Source organism: Falco punctatus, assembly GCF_963210335.1.
Source record: "Falco punctatus genome assembly, chromosome: 9".
Taxonomy (NCBI): domain Eukaryota; kingdom Metazoa; phylum Chordata; class Aves; order Falconiformes; family Falconidae; genus Falco; species Falco punctatus.
In genome coordinates this window covers 33,402,988-33,420,412 of record NC_137589.1, presented here as the reverse complement: position 1 = coordinate 33,420,412, position 17,425 = coordinate 33,402,988, and the positions used below count along the sequence as shown (strand labels likewise).

At 46.1% G+C, this 17,425-nt stretch overlaps 2 protein-coding genes and 1 long non-coding RNA gene across 17 annotated transcripts in view; 1 reads left to right on the top strand and 2 right to left on the bottom strand.

The window, feature by feature from the left end:
• PDCD4 (programmed cell death 4) overlaps window positions 1-2,636 on the bottom strand; it is a 19,786-nt gene extending 17,150 nt beyond the window's left edge. For 2 of the 5 annotated variants that reach the window (XM_080402534.1, XM_080402538.1), the window contains exon 1: window positions 2,533-2,636. The gene's annotated coding sequence lies outside the window, so the exon portion shown is untranslated. Of the gene's footprint in view, window positions 1-2,432 lie in introns of all 5 variants that reach the window. The other 3 variants (XM_080402537.1, XM_080402535.1, XM_080402539.1) reach the window with 3 other exon arrangements.
• Window positions 1-13,885, top strand: part of LOC308069725 — a 15,742-nt gene extending 1,857 nt beyond the window's left edge. Inside the window, exon 2 of the long non-coding RNA XR_013930500.1 lies at window positions 12,704-13,885. This is a non-coding gene — a long non-coding RNA (uncharacterized lncRNA). The remainder of the gene's footprint in view (window positions 1-12,703) is intronic.
• Window positions 13,313-17,425, bottom strand: part of RBM20 (RNA binding motif protein 20) — a 135,451-nt gene continuing 131,338 nt past the window's right edge. For all 11 annotated transcript variants that reach the window (XM_080402518.1, XM_080402521.1, XM_080402517.1 and 8 more), the window contains one exon: window positions 13,313-17,425. In XM_080402518.1, the coding sequence (XP_080258644.1) occupies window positions 17,315-17,425 (111 nt within the window). In that variant the 3' untranslated portion in view covers window positions 13,313-17,314.

Here is a 17,425-nt window from a genome sequence, read left to right as displayed (position 1 = left end):
CGGTGCGTGAGGGCGTCCGAGAGACTCCACCATGCTGCCGCCTGGCTCCCACCTGCTCAAGCCCTGGCCTGCAGGCCCTCTGGCGAGTACCCGCTTGGGATGTCTGGCCTGGTGGTTAAAATAAAGCCGGGTTACCCTGCCTGTGCAGGTGCGGGGCGTCCTCTGCAGCTATCGCACACACACCAGACCTGCAGCTTCCATTTCCCTGTCTTAACATACCCCAGTCCACTCACAAAAGCGTACCAGGTCACCATCTCCTGACCTACCAACGTTTGAGGCGAGCATTATGGTGAGAGAGCAATACGTTTGACAGTTGTTTACGTTCGATCTGAAACTCCAGATCCCAAGGGCTGGGGGGACAGTTGCACCCAGAGACCGTGTAGGGGACGGGCAAGCGTTTGCAGGCCTGCTGACAGAACCCGGCCAAGGAGAGGAGAGCCCTGCATGCACCAGCACCACAGGCAGCCATGGAAACCTGGGCAGCTCTGCCTAACTCTTCTTCCAACATTGCGTCTTCCTCCTCTGATCAGAAAATTTAAGATGTTTTTGGTTTTTTTTTCTTGAAGCAAAACCATCAGAAAAATAATGTACTACTTTGTGTTGCCCCCAGCTAACATGGGGATTTCAGACGTTTTGCTCCCTCCTCACATAAGACCCCTCTACCTTCTCTTCAGCGCTGGGTGTTACAGGACAGAGATTTAGGCAGAGGAAGTGGAAAACACCACAACTGCCTCAGAGCTGGCACACAGGATTCCTACTGTTCAGGCCATCCCACAGGTTAAAAAGGTGCTGCAGCCACCTTCTCCGCTGCTGAAACTCTTCAACACAGCACAGGTTTAGGACTGACAACTAAACCATGCATATCCATCCACAATCTCTCAAAGTTTCTACTTTATTTTAGTTTACAGTTACCCTGTTTATTGCATACCCACTGCCTGAGGCCAGACTCCTAATTAGAGATGATAGTCTTTCATTGTCATGTATTTTGCTTCCATTCATACTCTCTCCTAAAAACTCAGCTAACCCTTTGTTTTCTCTCTATAATTTGTCACTCCAAGAGCCCATGTCCAGTGGTACGGCAGAAGCAAATACAGATCCCTTCTGCTTTAGTACTTTTGATCGCAGGATTTTGCCTGCAAAAGGACCCTCCCTCAGTCAATAGATTATGACTTAACTTTTGCAGTGGTTTTACATATTTTTCCAGTATAATTCTACTTCAAATCAGTGTTCTTTTGACTGAAATAAGAGCCAAGCTTTTCTTGTGTAAGAGCCTCTGAATTAATTTACTGGCCCAGCTCTGCATGAATCATCTAGGTTTAAGAATTAAAACAATAGTGTCTGTTAAAAGAATGTGCAGCACGATTGCTGTAGTTTTAATGATAAATACTTGACCAATTGGACAAATGACAGAAAGAACATCTTGTTCAGGAAGACACTAAGTTGCAGACATTTTCAAGTCAGGACAGTTCAGCATGCTCACACAGGACTTTTTTCATGTGCAACCCAGAGGCAGCCTCAAAAGATGTTGTTTCCCCATCAATCAAAAAATAATTTCTAGTTTGCTCTTTGCACCTCCACTGCCTAGTATGTACCAAGCAAAACACTACAATGTCATCACCGAGATTTGGAAAATAAATTCTAACTATTAACACAGATTATTCAGCTTCCCCTGCAAGACAGAAGAGGGGCTTTAAAGTGATTTTTCAGTGAAGAGGAAAGAGGTGGCAGAGAAACTGAAACAGTAACCAGCACCTGCACAAGAGAAGATGCCACAAAATACTGCATCGCTGCATCATGCCAATTACACAATTTAAAGCACTGTGGAAAATGCCTAGAGGATTTTCTGGTAAAATTTAGGACTGTATCACTTCCAAAAGGCCCAAAAGCTGGGTGAGTAATCACAAGAAGATGAACCCCCCTGAACCATCCAGCACACCTCCAGACAAAAAATGGTGTGATTTTTCTTTCTTCTGCTGAATGACTTTATTAGCAGCTGGGTTATCAATCACTGAAAATCTCATTTAGATTTAACTGCACATACTTTCTGATTTCTAAAACACTGTAACCTGAAAAAGGGCTGATGTGCATGAAAAATTATTCGTATTTTTCCATTGTATCAACCGGTCTGCTAAAAGGTATCACCTCTTTTTGCCTTTCTAACCTCTAAACCGCCTGCAATATTTACAAGACAGCTGATCACATGCTAATCTCTGAGCTGTAGAGACCTGCTTACTCCCTCCCAGCCTCCGTCCCCTAGCCGTATTAACAGCAAAAATACCACCAAAATCCCCATAAAAACAACACAACATTCCCTCTCCCACAGAAGAAAACCCCCTCTTTCGACCCACTTCTGGCCAGTTGGCAGCTCGAGGCAACCTGCACGGGCTGCGCAGCTCAGCGTCCGCACCCCAACACCTGTGTCCCAGGGTTACCTGCACCCCAGACCTCCGCCACGCCGACCCACACCAAGCGGGGACCCACCGGCAGCTACCAGACCCTTCCTGCGCTTCCACCCCTAACGCCGCTGATCACCTGGAGCAAAATGTTTGCACAGGGACGAGCAGGTCACTTTCTAGCTGCCTTCCTTCCTTAGAGCCTGCTGGGTTGTTTTCAAACTCTCCCCTCCCTTTCTCACATGCTGGCCAAACCCTCCCGTAACACCCAGGGGAGGAATCCATTGGCTGAAGTTCCCCAAAACGTGTGGAGCAGCCCTTCCCCCCACCCAGTGTCTAGTGCACAATAGACACCACGAGTCTCCGGACTGCCCTAGCCACTTGGCTGCTGGTCTTTGCTTTTCATCAAGGTTTATCTGAGCTGTAAGCTGGGGTGACTTGCGTGGGTCATCCAACCTCCAGCACCAGAGATAGCAGTGGAAAGCAGAGAGAAGTTGTGTTGGGTTAGAAACATTGCAGAGCATTTTCGTTGTGCTCCCCGCTGCGGATTTTTCAAAGTTTTACTTCCTGTTTTAAATATTTTCGATAGGCAGCATCTGTGCTCCTGACACCTCAGCCATGCTGTTTGATTACAATCAAGTCTGTTACTGTGTCACTTGGAATCTAAATTTCCACACATAATGCAGACAGCAAAAATGTATCGTATCTGTTAAATCAATCTGCTCTGTTCAGTTGCCTGTCTCTTGGCCTTCTGCTTTCTTTTCCTTCAGCCTGCTTTTACTTTTGCATCTTCTGCAAAGGTGCCTTCATAAAATGAACTGCAAGCACAGCAATCGCATTCTTCATCAGGCAGCATCAGCGCCAGGTTGAAAGGATACTAAAACACGCCTCTGCTTTTTTTAATGCTCAGTAATTGGAGTTCTTTTTGAACATCCTCCTTCAACTCCGACCTTGAGGTGGGAACAGGGCTGCGCTGCAGACCTGCATGTGCAGCGTCCGTTGAGGCTGGGCACCCTGGGAGGTGGAGGGGGATTGCCTTGCATTTGCCTGAGCATGGAAACTGGTGTCGCCCACTGCAATGGCTTTGGATAAACACTTTCCCAAACCACAGCTTGCCTTGTCTCTGTTGTGGCTTTCCAGGACTTGCCCCTCACATTGCAAAAAAAGCCTTCCCTCTTCACATTTCTGAGTACGCCCTCCTGGCAGAAGCATTAGAATTGGGTTTGCTTTGTAAAACTGTTCCAGGCATGTCTCTTCTATGCTGCAGTTGTCATCTGTTCATTCTTGCCTTAACAAAATGCAATCACGCATCTGAAAAGATGCTTTACTGGAAAGGGCTGAACTTGTGAAATGTGCAGAAGAATGATAGTACTTGATTTAAGAGTTCCACACAGGGAGTTCATTTAAAAGCTAACAACCAGAAACATGGAATACTGCCTTTACCTCAGAATAATTTTTACTGGTTTACTGTGGGAGAAAATCTTAGCGAGCCATTGATTAAAACAAAGTGTGTTACTGCCTTGTAATTATTATTTGACAAGCTGAGGTCCTGTGATTAATAAATCATGTGCCTGCTTTATGTCTGTGTATAATCACATGCTCCATATTTATATTGACAGAGGGTTACAGAATATTTACTTTTGTGCATAGGACTGGCAGGAACTTCTGTGCTACCAGTTCTGCTATCACAGGCACCATGTGATATAATCCTTTTCATAAACTTATCAAGTTCCGTCCTCAAAGCAGTTTAGTATTTTGCATGCACAACTGCAGTGGGGAGGCTATTACAGAACCACGTTGTCAAATGGCTAGTAAAGATCTTCTAACCAAAATGTTTGATGCCTCTTTTTGATCATTTACTCTGTAAAAGCACTGCTCCTTAGCACCATCATCATACCTTCCTGGGAGTATTTACACAGAGAAATCCTCCTGCTCTCAGCATTCACTTTGCAAAATGAAGGGATATAGCCTCTCCTCGAGCACACCCCAGCTGTCACTGCAACCTGGGCTGCACCTTTTCTGCTGCCTTCCAGGACTGCATTTCTCACTCCATGTTTCCACTGTGTTGGCAAGTCAGTTATTTGGTGATCCAAGTGTGAGCTGCCAGCTAGCTTGTAGGAAAGGATTTGGTCATTTGTGCCTATGACCACCACTTTCAGCTGCTGACTACTTTTTTCTGTGTCCTATCTCAGACCTCCTTTGTCCTGAGGTTGATTCCTATTTTCTGTCATCAGCAATTTCACCAGTTCTCCACTAACATTAGTGCCAAGCTCATTTACAAAAGCACTTTGCCAGATCTCCAGGAGTGATGTTTAACACTCCCTTGGTAACTGCCCTCCAGCCTGACAGCCGTGTGCTGCTCTCACAGCAGGTCTTTATGGGGTTTATACCTTGTGCTAAATCACTTCTCCCTTTTCTTAAGAACTTTCTACATGGCACCCTACAAAATGTGCAATTTGAGTCCAGATAGGCGAGATCCACCCCATTTCCTTCACTAAGCAAATGGCTTGCAGCTTGCCTTGCTCAAGAAAGATAAATGGGCTTGATAAACCCATTTAATCTCATGCCATTTGCCTCCCTCTCTTTTGCTAGCCTTTCCTTCACCATTTTTTCTGAAGCTTTCCATATACTATTAAGCTGAAACCTTCATGCCTGTTCTTGTCCAGGTCGGTTCACTTCTTCTGTACAGGCTCACTGTGCTCCTGTCCCTGACTGAGGGACCTGTTAAAGACATCTGGCCAGTTCTTCCAGAGCTCTGGCATGTGGATTAGCCCGTTCCTCTGCCTCCAGTGCACCAAGGAGCCCTGAGAGTTGCTTCTCTCCTGGCTGTGAACATTTCCATACCCCCGTCCTATAATCCTTCTCATCTGCAGCCACATGATTAACATCCTCAGTGAAAGTTAAGGCAAATTATGAGTTCGGGTTTTGCACATAGCTAATACACATTAACCTCTATCCCATGTAATATCTCTTTTTCCTTCCCTGTTTTCTTCAGCTGTATGCAACCAGGAAAAACGTTTCCCCATTTTTATGAATATCCTTTAAAAGACAAAACTCTGACTCACTTTTGAGAGATAGCTTTTGTACCCGATCAGCTATTTTGCTTTTTAAAGTGATTCCTTGTAATGACTGCTCATTCTCAGTATCATTTCTGAGATTCATTTCTGAAATTCATTCAGCTGCAGCCTCTGTCTTCAAGTTTTTCTCATTGCCTGGGTTTTATCCCCAGTGAAATTATGCTTAATTAACTAGAATTTTATCCCCAGTCCTGGAGTCTCATCGCAGTGAAGTTTAGACATGTAAATCCCCAGCTCCTAAGGAAGGCTGACTATGGATTAGTTCCTGTTATTTATTTAAATACACCCCTTGGAAGTCTGAAGCTGTATCAGTCATGCCTGCCTTGATCATAGGGATATAATATTCCAAGTGAGGTACTGTTCATCATTAAAAAACCTGAAGCATCTCAAGTCTCCCAGAAAAAAATTTACTAAAGTGGATTTTCCTGATATTTCTAGGGTAGAAATAAGCAACACAGTGGAAGAGCATAAGCAGATTAGCTGCTCTTTTAAGAAATATTTTTTTTACGTTAAAAATATAACTGTGCAAGTCACCTTTTGTGGTAAACATCAAAAAGGTGTTTTACCCCAGTAGGACCAAGAGATTCAGTCAAGGTCTTCTCCTGGCCAGTGAGGTCTCAAAGTCTACCTGCCTCTCTTCACCCTGTTTCACATCTGCTTTTTTTCTCTGTCTCTCTCCTCTCACTCTTCCTCTTCATTCCCTCTTTCTGGCTTTCCTCCCTGCTGATGCACTGTCCCGAAGTCCTAGCACTGAACTGAAGTCAGAGAAGTGTCGGTCTACAGGGGCTTGATATTTTCAGGTCTCTTGCTGCAAGGCATGGAAGTTTGGCACACAGTGCATCCTGCAGCACAGCCGGCTGAGCCTGAGCCAGCCAAAGAGCGTAACATCTTAGAAATGTATTTCTGATCTCCTGGCGGGTATCTGCACGTATATCTAGGCTACTTGGCAGGCTTGGACCACCTGGTCTGGAGGGAGTCAGTGCTGCCACACCTTCATTGTAGCCAGAGCTTGACCAGTGGGAGAGTAGCAGCCTAGCTGCGGTGCTGATATGAGCAAAACCACCTCTGGTCCTCACCAGTTCTTGCATAGCATGTTCTAGGGTATCCAGGTTGAAGCGTCTCTAGAAATGTCCCCCGTAAAGGAAGGTCCTCGCAGTTTTCCTGTGGGCATACGGCCAGCGGGCTGTAGGGAGCGTGCCGTAGGGAGCGTGCCGGAGATGGGGGCTGCAGTGGAGATGCTCAGCCCAGGGGCACACCACACCGCACCTTGCTCCCCGCCCCAGGCCCTCCGTGTTGCTGCTGCTGTGGACTCGGCCACACTGTGCAGTGGCAAGCTGGGCTGCAGCCTCAGGCACGGCAGGTCCCACACAGCACCTCTGCAGTGTGCAGGGTGCGCCGGGGGGAAGGAGCAGGGCTTGGGAGCGGTGCGGTGGGTGCTGCTCCCAGGCAGGTGCCTGATGAGCACTGCCCGGGCTGTGCTGACCCTCTGGGTGGGCTGAGCGCTTTTCCCATCGCTGCATCCCCCAAGGAGCTGGACTGGAACAGGAGAGGGTGAGGTGTGTCCTCACGTCAGGGCATGAGCCACGGAGTCAGCACTTCGGGGCCGAGTTCCCACCTCTGATGCTGACTTACTGCATGACCTAAGGCGAGTCACTTAGCTGCTTTCCTTCGTTTCCTGACTCTGCTAAATGCTAGGGATAATAAGTAACTTTGTGTGAGTGCTATGAAGCTTTGAAATCTCTAGATGAAAAGGTGCTGTATAATTGCAAAGCATTTTTAATAATGCTAATCATTTGCTTCACTCCGCATTACCTGTCAGTCTCAGGCTGGAGTGCTGCAGCAGCCACCAGCGTGCAGTCAGCGAGCATCAGGCTTTGCTGAAGTGAAGGGTTTTCCTGAGTTTGTTTGCATTTTGACCTCACGCTGGTCCAAACAGGAACCTGAGCTCAGCCCAGGACCCGACAAAAAGCCACAGACTCAGAAGAGTGCCGGGTCCTGGCAGGCAGGACTTTTCTTGGAAAGCAGGGGCGTTTGGGGGAAGGGATTCGCGAAGACAATAGGGATCTGATTCAAGCTGAGGGGGGCTGCGTGAAAGGTGGCACGAAGCTGAAATTAGAGCAACAGTGAAGAGGAAAGGGAGGGAAGAAAGGAAGATCTCTTGGCCTGAAATGCTCCCAGTTTGGAAGCAGCTGTAACCACGTGTCCCAGGAAGTGCCTGGCTGGCACCAGCCTCCTCTGCATCCCAGAGAGGGCTTTATACTTTTAAATGCACTCTGCCAGGGGTGCAGGGCCTTCTAGGGCAGAGCTTGAGTGTGAACATTAATCCGGAGGATTACAAAGGCAGCGCTTTTGTGAAGGACTGCAGCTAGGAAGAGATGAGGTTATCTTCTTTAGTTAGGCCTGCAGAGCTGATGTTTAATCACAATGTTATTTTTATTTGACTCACTAACACGACAGTAGCTAGTGATGCCTGCAGCTCGCTGCAGTCCAATGCCTCCTCTTCCAAACAGAGGAGACTCTGTGCAATGCTGGCAACTCCTGTGATTTTATCACAACTTTAATGCTTTGGGGAATATATCTTAAAATCCCAGCTCCTTGAAACAAGGGAATTGTAACTTTCATTTACAAACAAAGTATGTCCCTAGCCCTCAAGGCTGTGGATAAAAGATTCAAAAACATGAAACTAGTACAACCTAAATGCTCAAAATACTGAGAGGTGAATAAAGAGATCCTGAAGTTTGTGGGCTAATTATAAAAATGTTAGGAAAAGAAAGAGTTGGCAAACAACTTCTTGGGAAATGGGGCAGGGCTTGGGCTGACTCTGGGCTTTTCGGGACTTGGGATTACCAATATGCCTTTGAACTTTGCAGCCATTCATAAATCCTTACATGACAAGAGCAGCCACAACGCACTAGAGCTCTAGAAATGCTGACATGAGGAAAACGGTGGGAAAAGATTATTTTAGCAACCTATGACAACTCAGCTTGAAGCATTAATCTTTAAAGATGGAAGACCTGGAGCCTCAACAACCCGTATACCCTTAGAAAGGAGTGGCTTTTTGCTCCAGGAACTCATTTTGCACTGCAGTAAACCTCTTGTAGGAAAAGAGGAATTCAACGGCTCCACAAAATCATAAAAGGGCATTGAAAGAGGTTGAATACATGTCTTGGTTACTTGCATTTCAAGAAAATGATTCTTCATTTCAGTGGGTGGTCTTTGCTGAAAGCCGCCAGGACCAAATAAGCAGATGCAAGCTTCAAAACTCTCATAAGCACTGCTCTGCTTTATACCATCTGCATCTTCAGGCATGTTCACACAATCACAAGCAATCAAGATACCACAGCGGTGCTGGTTATCATGTATCAGCTGACCCACACTAACTCCTGGTGCACGCACTTCCCCTGCTCCTTCGGAAATAACATCCACTGGCTGCGACCACCTGCATGGTGGTTTAAGCAAACATAATTTGCTTCCCACTTTGCTGGGCTGACAAGAAGTAATTCATGAAAGTGAGTTCATGCCATTCCTTGCCATGGTGTGAACATGCCATGAGTGCAGCAAGATGGGGCAGCTCCTAGGGGGAATGCACCCAAACCGTATTTCTGACAGGTTTCTTTCACTTTGTTGTTTGTTTTTTTTTCTTGTTTCACCGGGCTAGCAGACCCCAGTGCTTTCTCACGCTGCTTAGGCACTGCTTGCATCTGATGCTGTTGTAAACAGGTACTTAACTTACCTTAAGGCTCAGGTAGCCCTCAATTCAACCAGACTCTCACCACTGGTTTGGGGATCAGACCCCATGGAGGAGGTTTGTGAAGAGACATGCCGATGGCTGAACAGCATCAGTAGCTTGTGAATCATCATCTGCCTTTGCAGGAAGAGAAAAGCAGAGGAGCAAGTAACACATAGCCTACAAACGTGCATTTACAGGGCCATCAGCTTGCTAGTGAGAAATACCCATGAGCATAGCCCTGCCAACTTATTTCAGACCTCTTGGGTCCATTTCATACACAGCCTGGCATCAGTCACACAAGGCACTGCCAGATCTCCGTGCACCCCTGCGGCAGCTCGGCTTCCTTCTGTGGCAATATCCAATGGCAAATCCCTACCCTGCCTCACCAAAATACCCCTTGTCCCCCACCCTCACCCCCAGCCAGGTTAATCTGTGAGAGAAAAGGAAGGAGAAGGCTTCTGGGAACATTTACAGCATCCTGGCTGCCTTGCTGATCTCTTGGCAGACTGATACCTAGCATATCCTGCCGGAGTTAATCTTTCCCGATTGCAATCAGATGGAAATAGGCACTGGAATAGCCCTGCCGGAGCGGTGCCGATCCCCAGAGCAACAGGACGGACCCGTGCTGCTCTTCCTGTTGGTCTCAGTGTACTTTCTTTTTATGGGGCCAAACCTGCTATAAGCGTGCCTGTTTAAGGTCTGCCTTGTTCCCAGAGACCCTGCACCTGGGGCACGGGCACCTCGGGGGATACTGATACCAGTCCCTGCGTATGTCTCAGTGCAGCCAGTGGCTCTGCAAGCTCGCCACCACAGCTCGTACCCACAGACAGAGTGTTATGGGCAGGAATAGTGAACAGGGGAAATAAGGAGGTTAGAAACTCCACTCGGGCACACACCAAAACAGCATTACTTGTGACTGTAATGTTGGAGAAGTACATCTGATTGCCAGCTGCTTAATGCTAAAGTCCATGCAAGGCAGCACAAGTCTTGCTCATGCACACACACGCACGCATGCACGCTGCCCTCCAGCATGCCCACATCTCGGGAGTCGGGACCTCTACCAAGCACTAATAGCACCTCTGTGAAACTGGTTTTAACATCTCAGCAGTGATGTTAAAACAAACAGGCAAATTTTTCTTAGTTCCCCACCACAGGTGTGCAAAACACAGTGTGGCTACGCCCCCTGAGCTCAAGGTGAAAGTTTACTGCCAAGAACACGTTGCTATCTGCCAAAGATAAACCAGCTGCAATGCAAACACAGCCCCACCAGAGAAGAAACCCACAAACAAAACAGGCTTCCTGTGTCCTCTAAAGACACCAGGATGGTGTTTAAGGAAGGTGGAACTAATATGCATGTCCTCAAACAAGGCTTAGGAGTAAAGGGAGCACAGCTTGTGAACAGGAACCTTCATTTCTAAAGCACTGGGAAGAAATCGGGCTGGAAAAGCTGCCTCTTCACCCAGGGCTGTGCTGCTGATACTGAAGTCTTACCTTGAGGAATTGGCCAAGACTCTGCCTGGCAATTATTTAAACATTTAATAGGCTGTATTCAGCCTGCCCTGCGTGGCTTTCTAGTTTACAAAAAGCTTTTGGACATGCCCACTCATTCAGATCTGACCCAGTTAATTAAAAATTGACGTATGCTCCTATTTCAGTTTAAATGAAGCTACTTCAGGTAGCTGCTCCTGACAGATGGCCCTTTAACCAGAACCCTGATGTGAACTGAAAGGAGAGAGCTCACTGGCTTTAATCACCTTGGCTATCTGATTAGAAATCTCACCCTGCAGTAGGCTGATGCAATTATGTGCAGATGAGCCCTAAGAAAACCATCTTCACAGTGTGGAAGGTGGATCCTGGTGGCCCCACCACTCCCCTGCCTGCTCCCAAGCTGCAGGATGCCCAGCAGGGCCTTCCTGAGCCTCACATGGGCTGTAGAAGGGGGCAGTTAGGAAGGAAGAGATGGAAACCACCCCTGCTTCTGTCACCTCAGCATCTGGGGAGTCGTGTTTCCATGGTGCTGTGAATATATTAAATTAGGATGAGACAAGTGTGTTTCATGGAGACTGGGGCCAGATTGCCAGTGCTGTAACACACCGTAGCTCCGCTGAAGGCAAGCAGAGGGGAGGTGTGACACGCCAGGGGTGGTAGAGGGGATTCCTGGCTACCAGGTCAGCAAGGCGAGCTTGGGCCCTGCAATGAGAAGCCTGACCCCTATGGAAATTTCTTTTGTGCAAGGGAAAAGGCTATTTTCTGTTTCACTGCTGCATTACTCGGTTCCACTAAGATGTTGTGGGGAGAATCCCTGGTCCTTGCCCAGTCCCCCTCTTCTCCACAACAGGAGAACTTTTCCTCCACAAATACATACCGCATACTCCCCTGGCTTCACGTTGCAGCACTGCATGAGGCAAGCCAAGCACCTGAGGAGCGCTCAACATATTGACATAGATAAGCAGAGGCTGGTGGAGTCGGATGTAGAAAAGTAAGCAAAGGCAAACCTGTTCTCTTGGGGCTGCCCTTGCTGCCACCTGCACAAACAGGGCTGAGTCCCAGGCTGCGTTGGCGCTGAAAAGCAGGTGGAGGGTGGCTGCTTCGCACAGCGCCGGCATGTGCTGCAGCCCCAGCGCCGCTTGTGTCGGGGCAGTGGGTCCGCTGGCCCAGCCCCACAGCAGCCCGATCCAGAGCAGGCAGCGCCATCCCAGCTCCCCACGCACCCCTGCCCTCCCTCCTGGTCAGCTTCCCGGGGAGGGTCCTGTCTTCAGACAGCCTGGACCTGGTCCGCTCCGTGGGTCAGGCAGCACAGCTGGGCTGTGGCTGGCTGTCCAAGTGAGGTCAGTCACAGCCTTGTGCCAAAAGGCCAAGCTGGTACTTGGGTGCAGGCTGGTGTTCACTTGTGAAGTCTTTCACACCTGAGTTCCCCCTTCCAACAAGAAAATCATGATGTTTAGAATTTTTTCTGTTACAGATATATGATGCCAAGTTAACACTTACAAAATTGGTTTGCCCGATTTCTAGAGTGAGAGATTCACGGCTGCAGTGAGGTGGTATCAAAGTCACATGTATGAAGGTTTCACTACATCTAGGACAGAAGAACTGAAACCATTTGTGCTTAAAATACATTATATATGTGCCTCAGCTGCAAAACAGTTACTCAAAAGATGCTAAAGCACTGATCTCATGAACTGGGGAGTCAGAAAAACTGAGTGCCAGACTTTTTGCCCATGACCCATTGCCCCGGCCATTCGGTGGGGCTGACAGACCCATCTCCCTCCCTCAGCAGGCAGCGGGAGGCACAGCTCCTGCTCTGATGGTGCCCCATGGCCTGCCTTGCACATGGACCGGACATCACCTTGTCTCAGTCTTTCTCCTAGTGTTTTCCGCTGAGTGAATTAATCAAAGCTGGTGGTGAAGTTTCCCCTTGGCTTTTGTCCTCATTGCATTCTTTAAATATCTAGTACAAGCATGTCTTTACGTCACCCTGACTGAGGCTGAGTATTTCCTCCCAGGAGCTCCAGTTGCTGGCGATGGAAGTGAGCCAGGGAGAAGGCTGGGGAGTGGGAAAGGTCCCTGTGGAGCTGGGAGAGCACCCCGGAGGGCAGTCTGCTGAAAAGAAGAAAAATCAGCAAAGGCAGAGGGAGAGTGCAAGGGAAACAGGGTAAACAGGCAAACATGGGGACTTGGGTAGAGATGAGCTGGAGAAAGTGCCTGGCTGGGGCTGATTTTATATGGTTCTTTCAGGATGGAAAGACAACCTGGATGGAGACAGAGAAAAGCCAGTGCGGACCGACAACTTGCCCATTCATTTGGAAACAGAAAAAGGGAAGTGAGGACATATCTAGAGGGACAGGAGTGGGTAATAACAATAATTACAGAGCAAACTGCTGAGATATGTACACTTCAACTTCAGCACCAGACGATGGCAATCACTCGCAGTCTGTACAGCAGGGGCTACCTGATAAGAATCACAACTTCTAGAAATTACATTTAAAAGGAAACATTTTGGTCTCCTGTTTCTTTCTTACCCCCAAACTATCTTTTATTTATTTTTTAGTTTTTAATAGATCCCCTGGGAAGCTAGAAGCATGTTGTTGCTGGGACAATTGCCCACCCATGTATATGCTTTATAATTCTCTTTATTAAAATCTTTCTTTTTAAGAAACACAAATTGAAATACTTTGCAATCAGTTACACAGATCAGTTAATATTGGTGACAGTTCCTACATAATTAAACAAGTACTAACAAATTCCAACTGTTTACAAGCCAAAATTTAAATTAACAAGATTATATAAGCTCAATAAATAGTACATCTGGTCCAGTTCAAGTATAATTCAACAAATCACAGCCTTAATCCTTAGAGAATAGAAAAACCCTGAATATAACAGCCTAACACTAATTTAGTGTTAAAGCCAATATGAAACTTTGTCTGATTTTATGGGGCAAATGTTTAATTCTCTTATTTTTTTACTTCAAGGAAAGTAAGTTGCAGATTGACATTAAAGACTATTTGAGATCAATACATATTTCACAAAGATGAAAAACATAGTCCCTATTAAAAAAAGTGCAATCTTTGGTTGAGATGTGTTGAAATGATTTCTATATATTAAGGAAGCTCCTTTTTAAATATCAATAGTTGTTTGGCTAGACCTGAGCCTGTTTTGTGGTTTGTATATATATATATATATATATATAAATACGTATTAATAAACAGCGTGGATTATATTTATAATGAATTATGCCAACTAAAAAAGTAGTCAAGATTTTAAATATAATAAACCAAAAGAAAGAACACATTTTTACACAAGCTGAGAAAGGTAAGTGGCTGCCTACGGTGGCCTTCCTCCTCAGCAGAATAGGTAGTAGAGAGAAGTTGGGGAGTTGAGCGCCTGCCAGCATTGCATGATGGCCTGTTGGAGGGGGAAGGAGATTATCTCTGAGTTCTTAAAGTGCATCAGGCTGAAAACTCATCATAGGGATCATTAGGACCTGGTTGAGACTTAGGATTGCTTTTAACTGCTTTCAGATGCTGAGTTTTAGGGGGAGAAAGGACCTTCTTAGAAGAGGAATTGCCTGTTTGGCCGTACCCAGGATTCTGAGGATTGCTGTTGCGTCAGGACAGAGCCCAAAGAGACGGGGTGTCCAAACCACCTCTACAAATATCTGGGTCTGATCACATCTGTGGGGCTGGGCACTGCACCTGCATCACTCACCTGAGTCATCTACCTCCAGAAGAGGAAACTACAGAGGGCAGAGATGCCGTACGGAGCCTCCTCCTTCCTCAGCGGCAAGCAAGGGCCTGTACCCGTGGCCCTGACTAGGTACCTGGAGCCAGGACGGTTCCTGGTGAGCTCAGTCAAGACTCCAGCTTTTGGAGCCCTGGATGGAGACCGAAACTTCAGCAGGCAGGGACTGAAGGATGCCAAGGCCCACTCTCTCGGGGATTTTGCATGTCTAATGCAAGAGGCCCGGGGAAAAAAAAAAAAAAAAAGAAAAAAAAAAAAGAAAAAGGTTAAATAAGCAAGCTGTGAATAATGGGAGTGAACCTGGTTCAGAACCAGAGGAGGGGGAAGGTAGTTTGAATCATCTCCTGTACATCCCAGAATAAGCCCCTGGGTAAACACTCATTTTCATTATTCTGCTGCTGCCAGTCAAAATCTCATGGTTACCTACTGCTTTCCCTGCCTGCCTGTATCCACCTGTTGTCTGTTTTCAGAAAGTCTGATTTAAAGCGCTTTGGCCTGGGAAAGCCTTTGTTGTGGATGTGTACCGTGCCTATAATAAAGGCAGTGGACCTGTAGCTTCTACTGCAATACAAATAAAGAATAATAACAGTGATACTTTTCTCATTTGAGGTTACCTGGGGATAAAGTTGCTGGAGGCATATGACTTTGATATACAGTCAGCTATGTCTCACATCCAATTAAGCTTAACCACATGGTCTAACAAGCTCCCATTAGGCTGGTGAGAGCTCCAGTTTGATAGCAGGGTTAGCTTCAAAGATTTGATGCTTGCATTTGTAGTGATTTCCTTCCCTTGCACTCAGTTTGTGCTGAAGGGCATGAAGGGAACTTCATATTCAGATGATACATGACCAGCTTGAGAGCTGTGCTTTTGAAGACAATTGCACAATCTTTACTGCCATTTTGGTAATCTTACAGCTTGCAATACAAGCTCTTGCCTTAACAGCCCTGTGCTCAAATTTCACTGCAACGTGAAAAACAAACAAAGAAAAACCCCAATCCTTGAAGGAAAAATACCTGGTTTGCAATATTATTTTTTTTCCATATGGAAAAACAAAAAGAAAGCTGTTTTAAATGACAGATGGACCCAAGTCTTAACATACTTCAAGTCTGGACAAAGGAGGATTTAGGCTGCAATGTTTTTCATTTCCCCTTGTCTTTTGGATAGGCCACATCTGAATCCGGGATGCAAAGAATCCCTCAACTTGTGAGAAGCAGGAATTCCAAATATGAAATCTGACCCCACCTCTGGTAAAACGAGTGGAAAGCACAGGCCATGAAATGGAACAGGACTTCAGGCAACACCACCAGGCACCTCTGAGACACACTGCCTGGCTACAGGCTGCTTCAGAGAACGAGCATGGCTGCTGGCAGAAGACATAATGGAACAAATACTTTGTTGGCAATTTAGCCACTTTGCAGTATTTTGTGACATCCATGTCATTCTTAGGGATGCCTAGAACCTTCTGGGAAATGACTTCCTCTGCACAATGTCTAAACAGGACATCCAGCACCAGTAATTTTTATAGAACATACTGTGATGAATATTAGAGTCAGGCAAAGAACGGAAATATGGCTGCAAACCCCCACCTGTCTAGATTGTGCAGGGCATTTTATAAAAGCATAACTCCAGGATCAATTCTGGCAATGGTTTGCCTCTGTATTCATTTTACTACACAAAGCCCTATTGAAATGAACCAGAAACTTGTACAGTGCATTTCAAAGGGACTTTGCAAAATACTAAGCAACAACTGTGCAGAAACAATAGCTCGTAATAATGCCAGAGCTGCTGGTGCATCCTGTGTTCTCAGTGCTGCACTCTGTGAGCCATCAGTTGCTGTATTCACCTTAAAAAATTCAGGGAAATAAAATATAAAAACAATATTAAAAGTCTGGCATCTTTCCATAAAAACCAGGAAAATTCAACATTGCCAAGCTGAGGAAAAGCAAGCTTGAAAGAGAACAAAAAGACCCCAAAAGCAAGGATCTTGAATAAAATGTCTAAAAGAGACATGGTCCAAACATGTGGCACTTTAAAAAGCCTCTCATGAGAGTTTCAAGTCAGTAGACTCAAAGTTGGCACCCTTTAGAACTATCAAAATGAAGGGTTTCAAACACAGTGGTACCTGGAAAACATCCTGATCACACCATGGAAAATGCTGGAAACCAGAGCAGGTTGGCTGTCAGCACATGCATTCAAATTGCTCTCTCTGTGTTGCGTTCAGGCTATAAGGTCCCTGGGACAGACTGTGGCTGCCTCCGTGCTCGTACAACACAGTCAGTGTACAGTCAGCACTTAACACCACAAACATTTTATCATTTCACCAAACTCTTATGATACACAGAGGTGGATGCTTATGGGGTTTATATCATGCCATCTACTGACTAGTTTTAGCACAATGGCTTTAGATGTCCTATGCAAATGCTACTTCTTACTGGGGCAGCGAGTGAAATGGCTGAAGATATTTTAAGCAACATTAAAGCCTATTTATAGTGACGTCTCCTTTCCTTTCAGCGTCCACTGGAGGATGCTGAGTGCTTCTAAAATACTCCACCTGACCTGATGCATCACATCAGAATTAAAACTTTAAGAATCCCTGAGAATTCTGATTTAATCTAGGAAACCACTCCCAGCACACAGAGTGTGAGAAAGAATTGCTCCACTTCTTACAGATATGCCAGCATTGCTTCACCGTGGGAAACAGTTTCAGGCATTTTGGTTTTTAATGGCACTCTGGGCATAGATGCATGGAACATGCTCTTTATTTCCCCTCCTCTGTACAGTGCAAATTGACAGTTATATCATAGAAATTAAAAAAAAAAAAAAAAAAAGAAAAGGATCAGCATTCACTCATTATAGTTCTTCCAGTTCATCTGCATCATAGTTTTTTCTTCGTGAAGTGAGGAACAATGCCAGTGTCATCCTGAGGCAGATGGCTGCCTTCTTCCTTCATTTTCAGGCTCTCTTCTGCAAGCTGGGACAGATACTT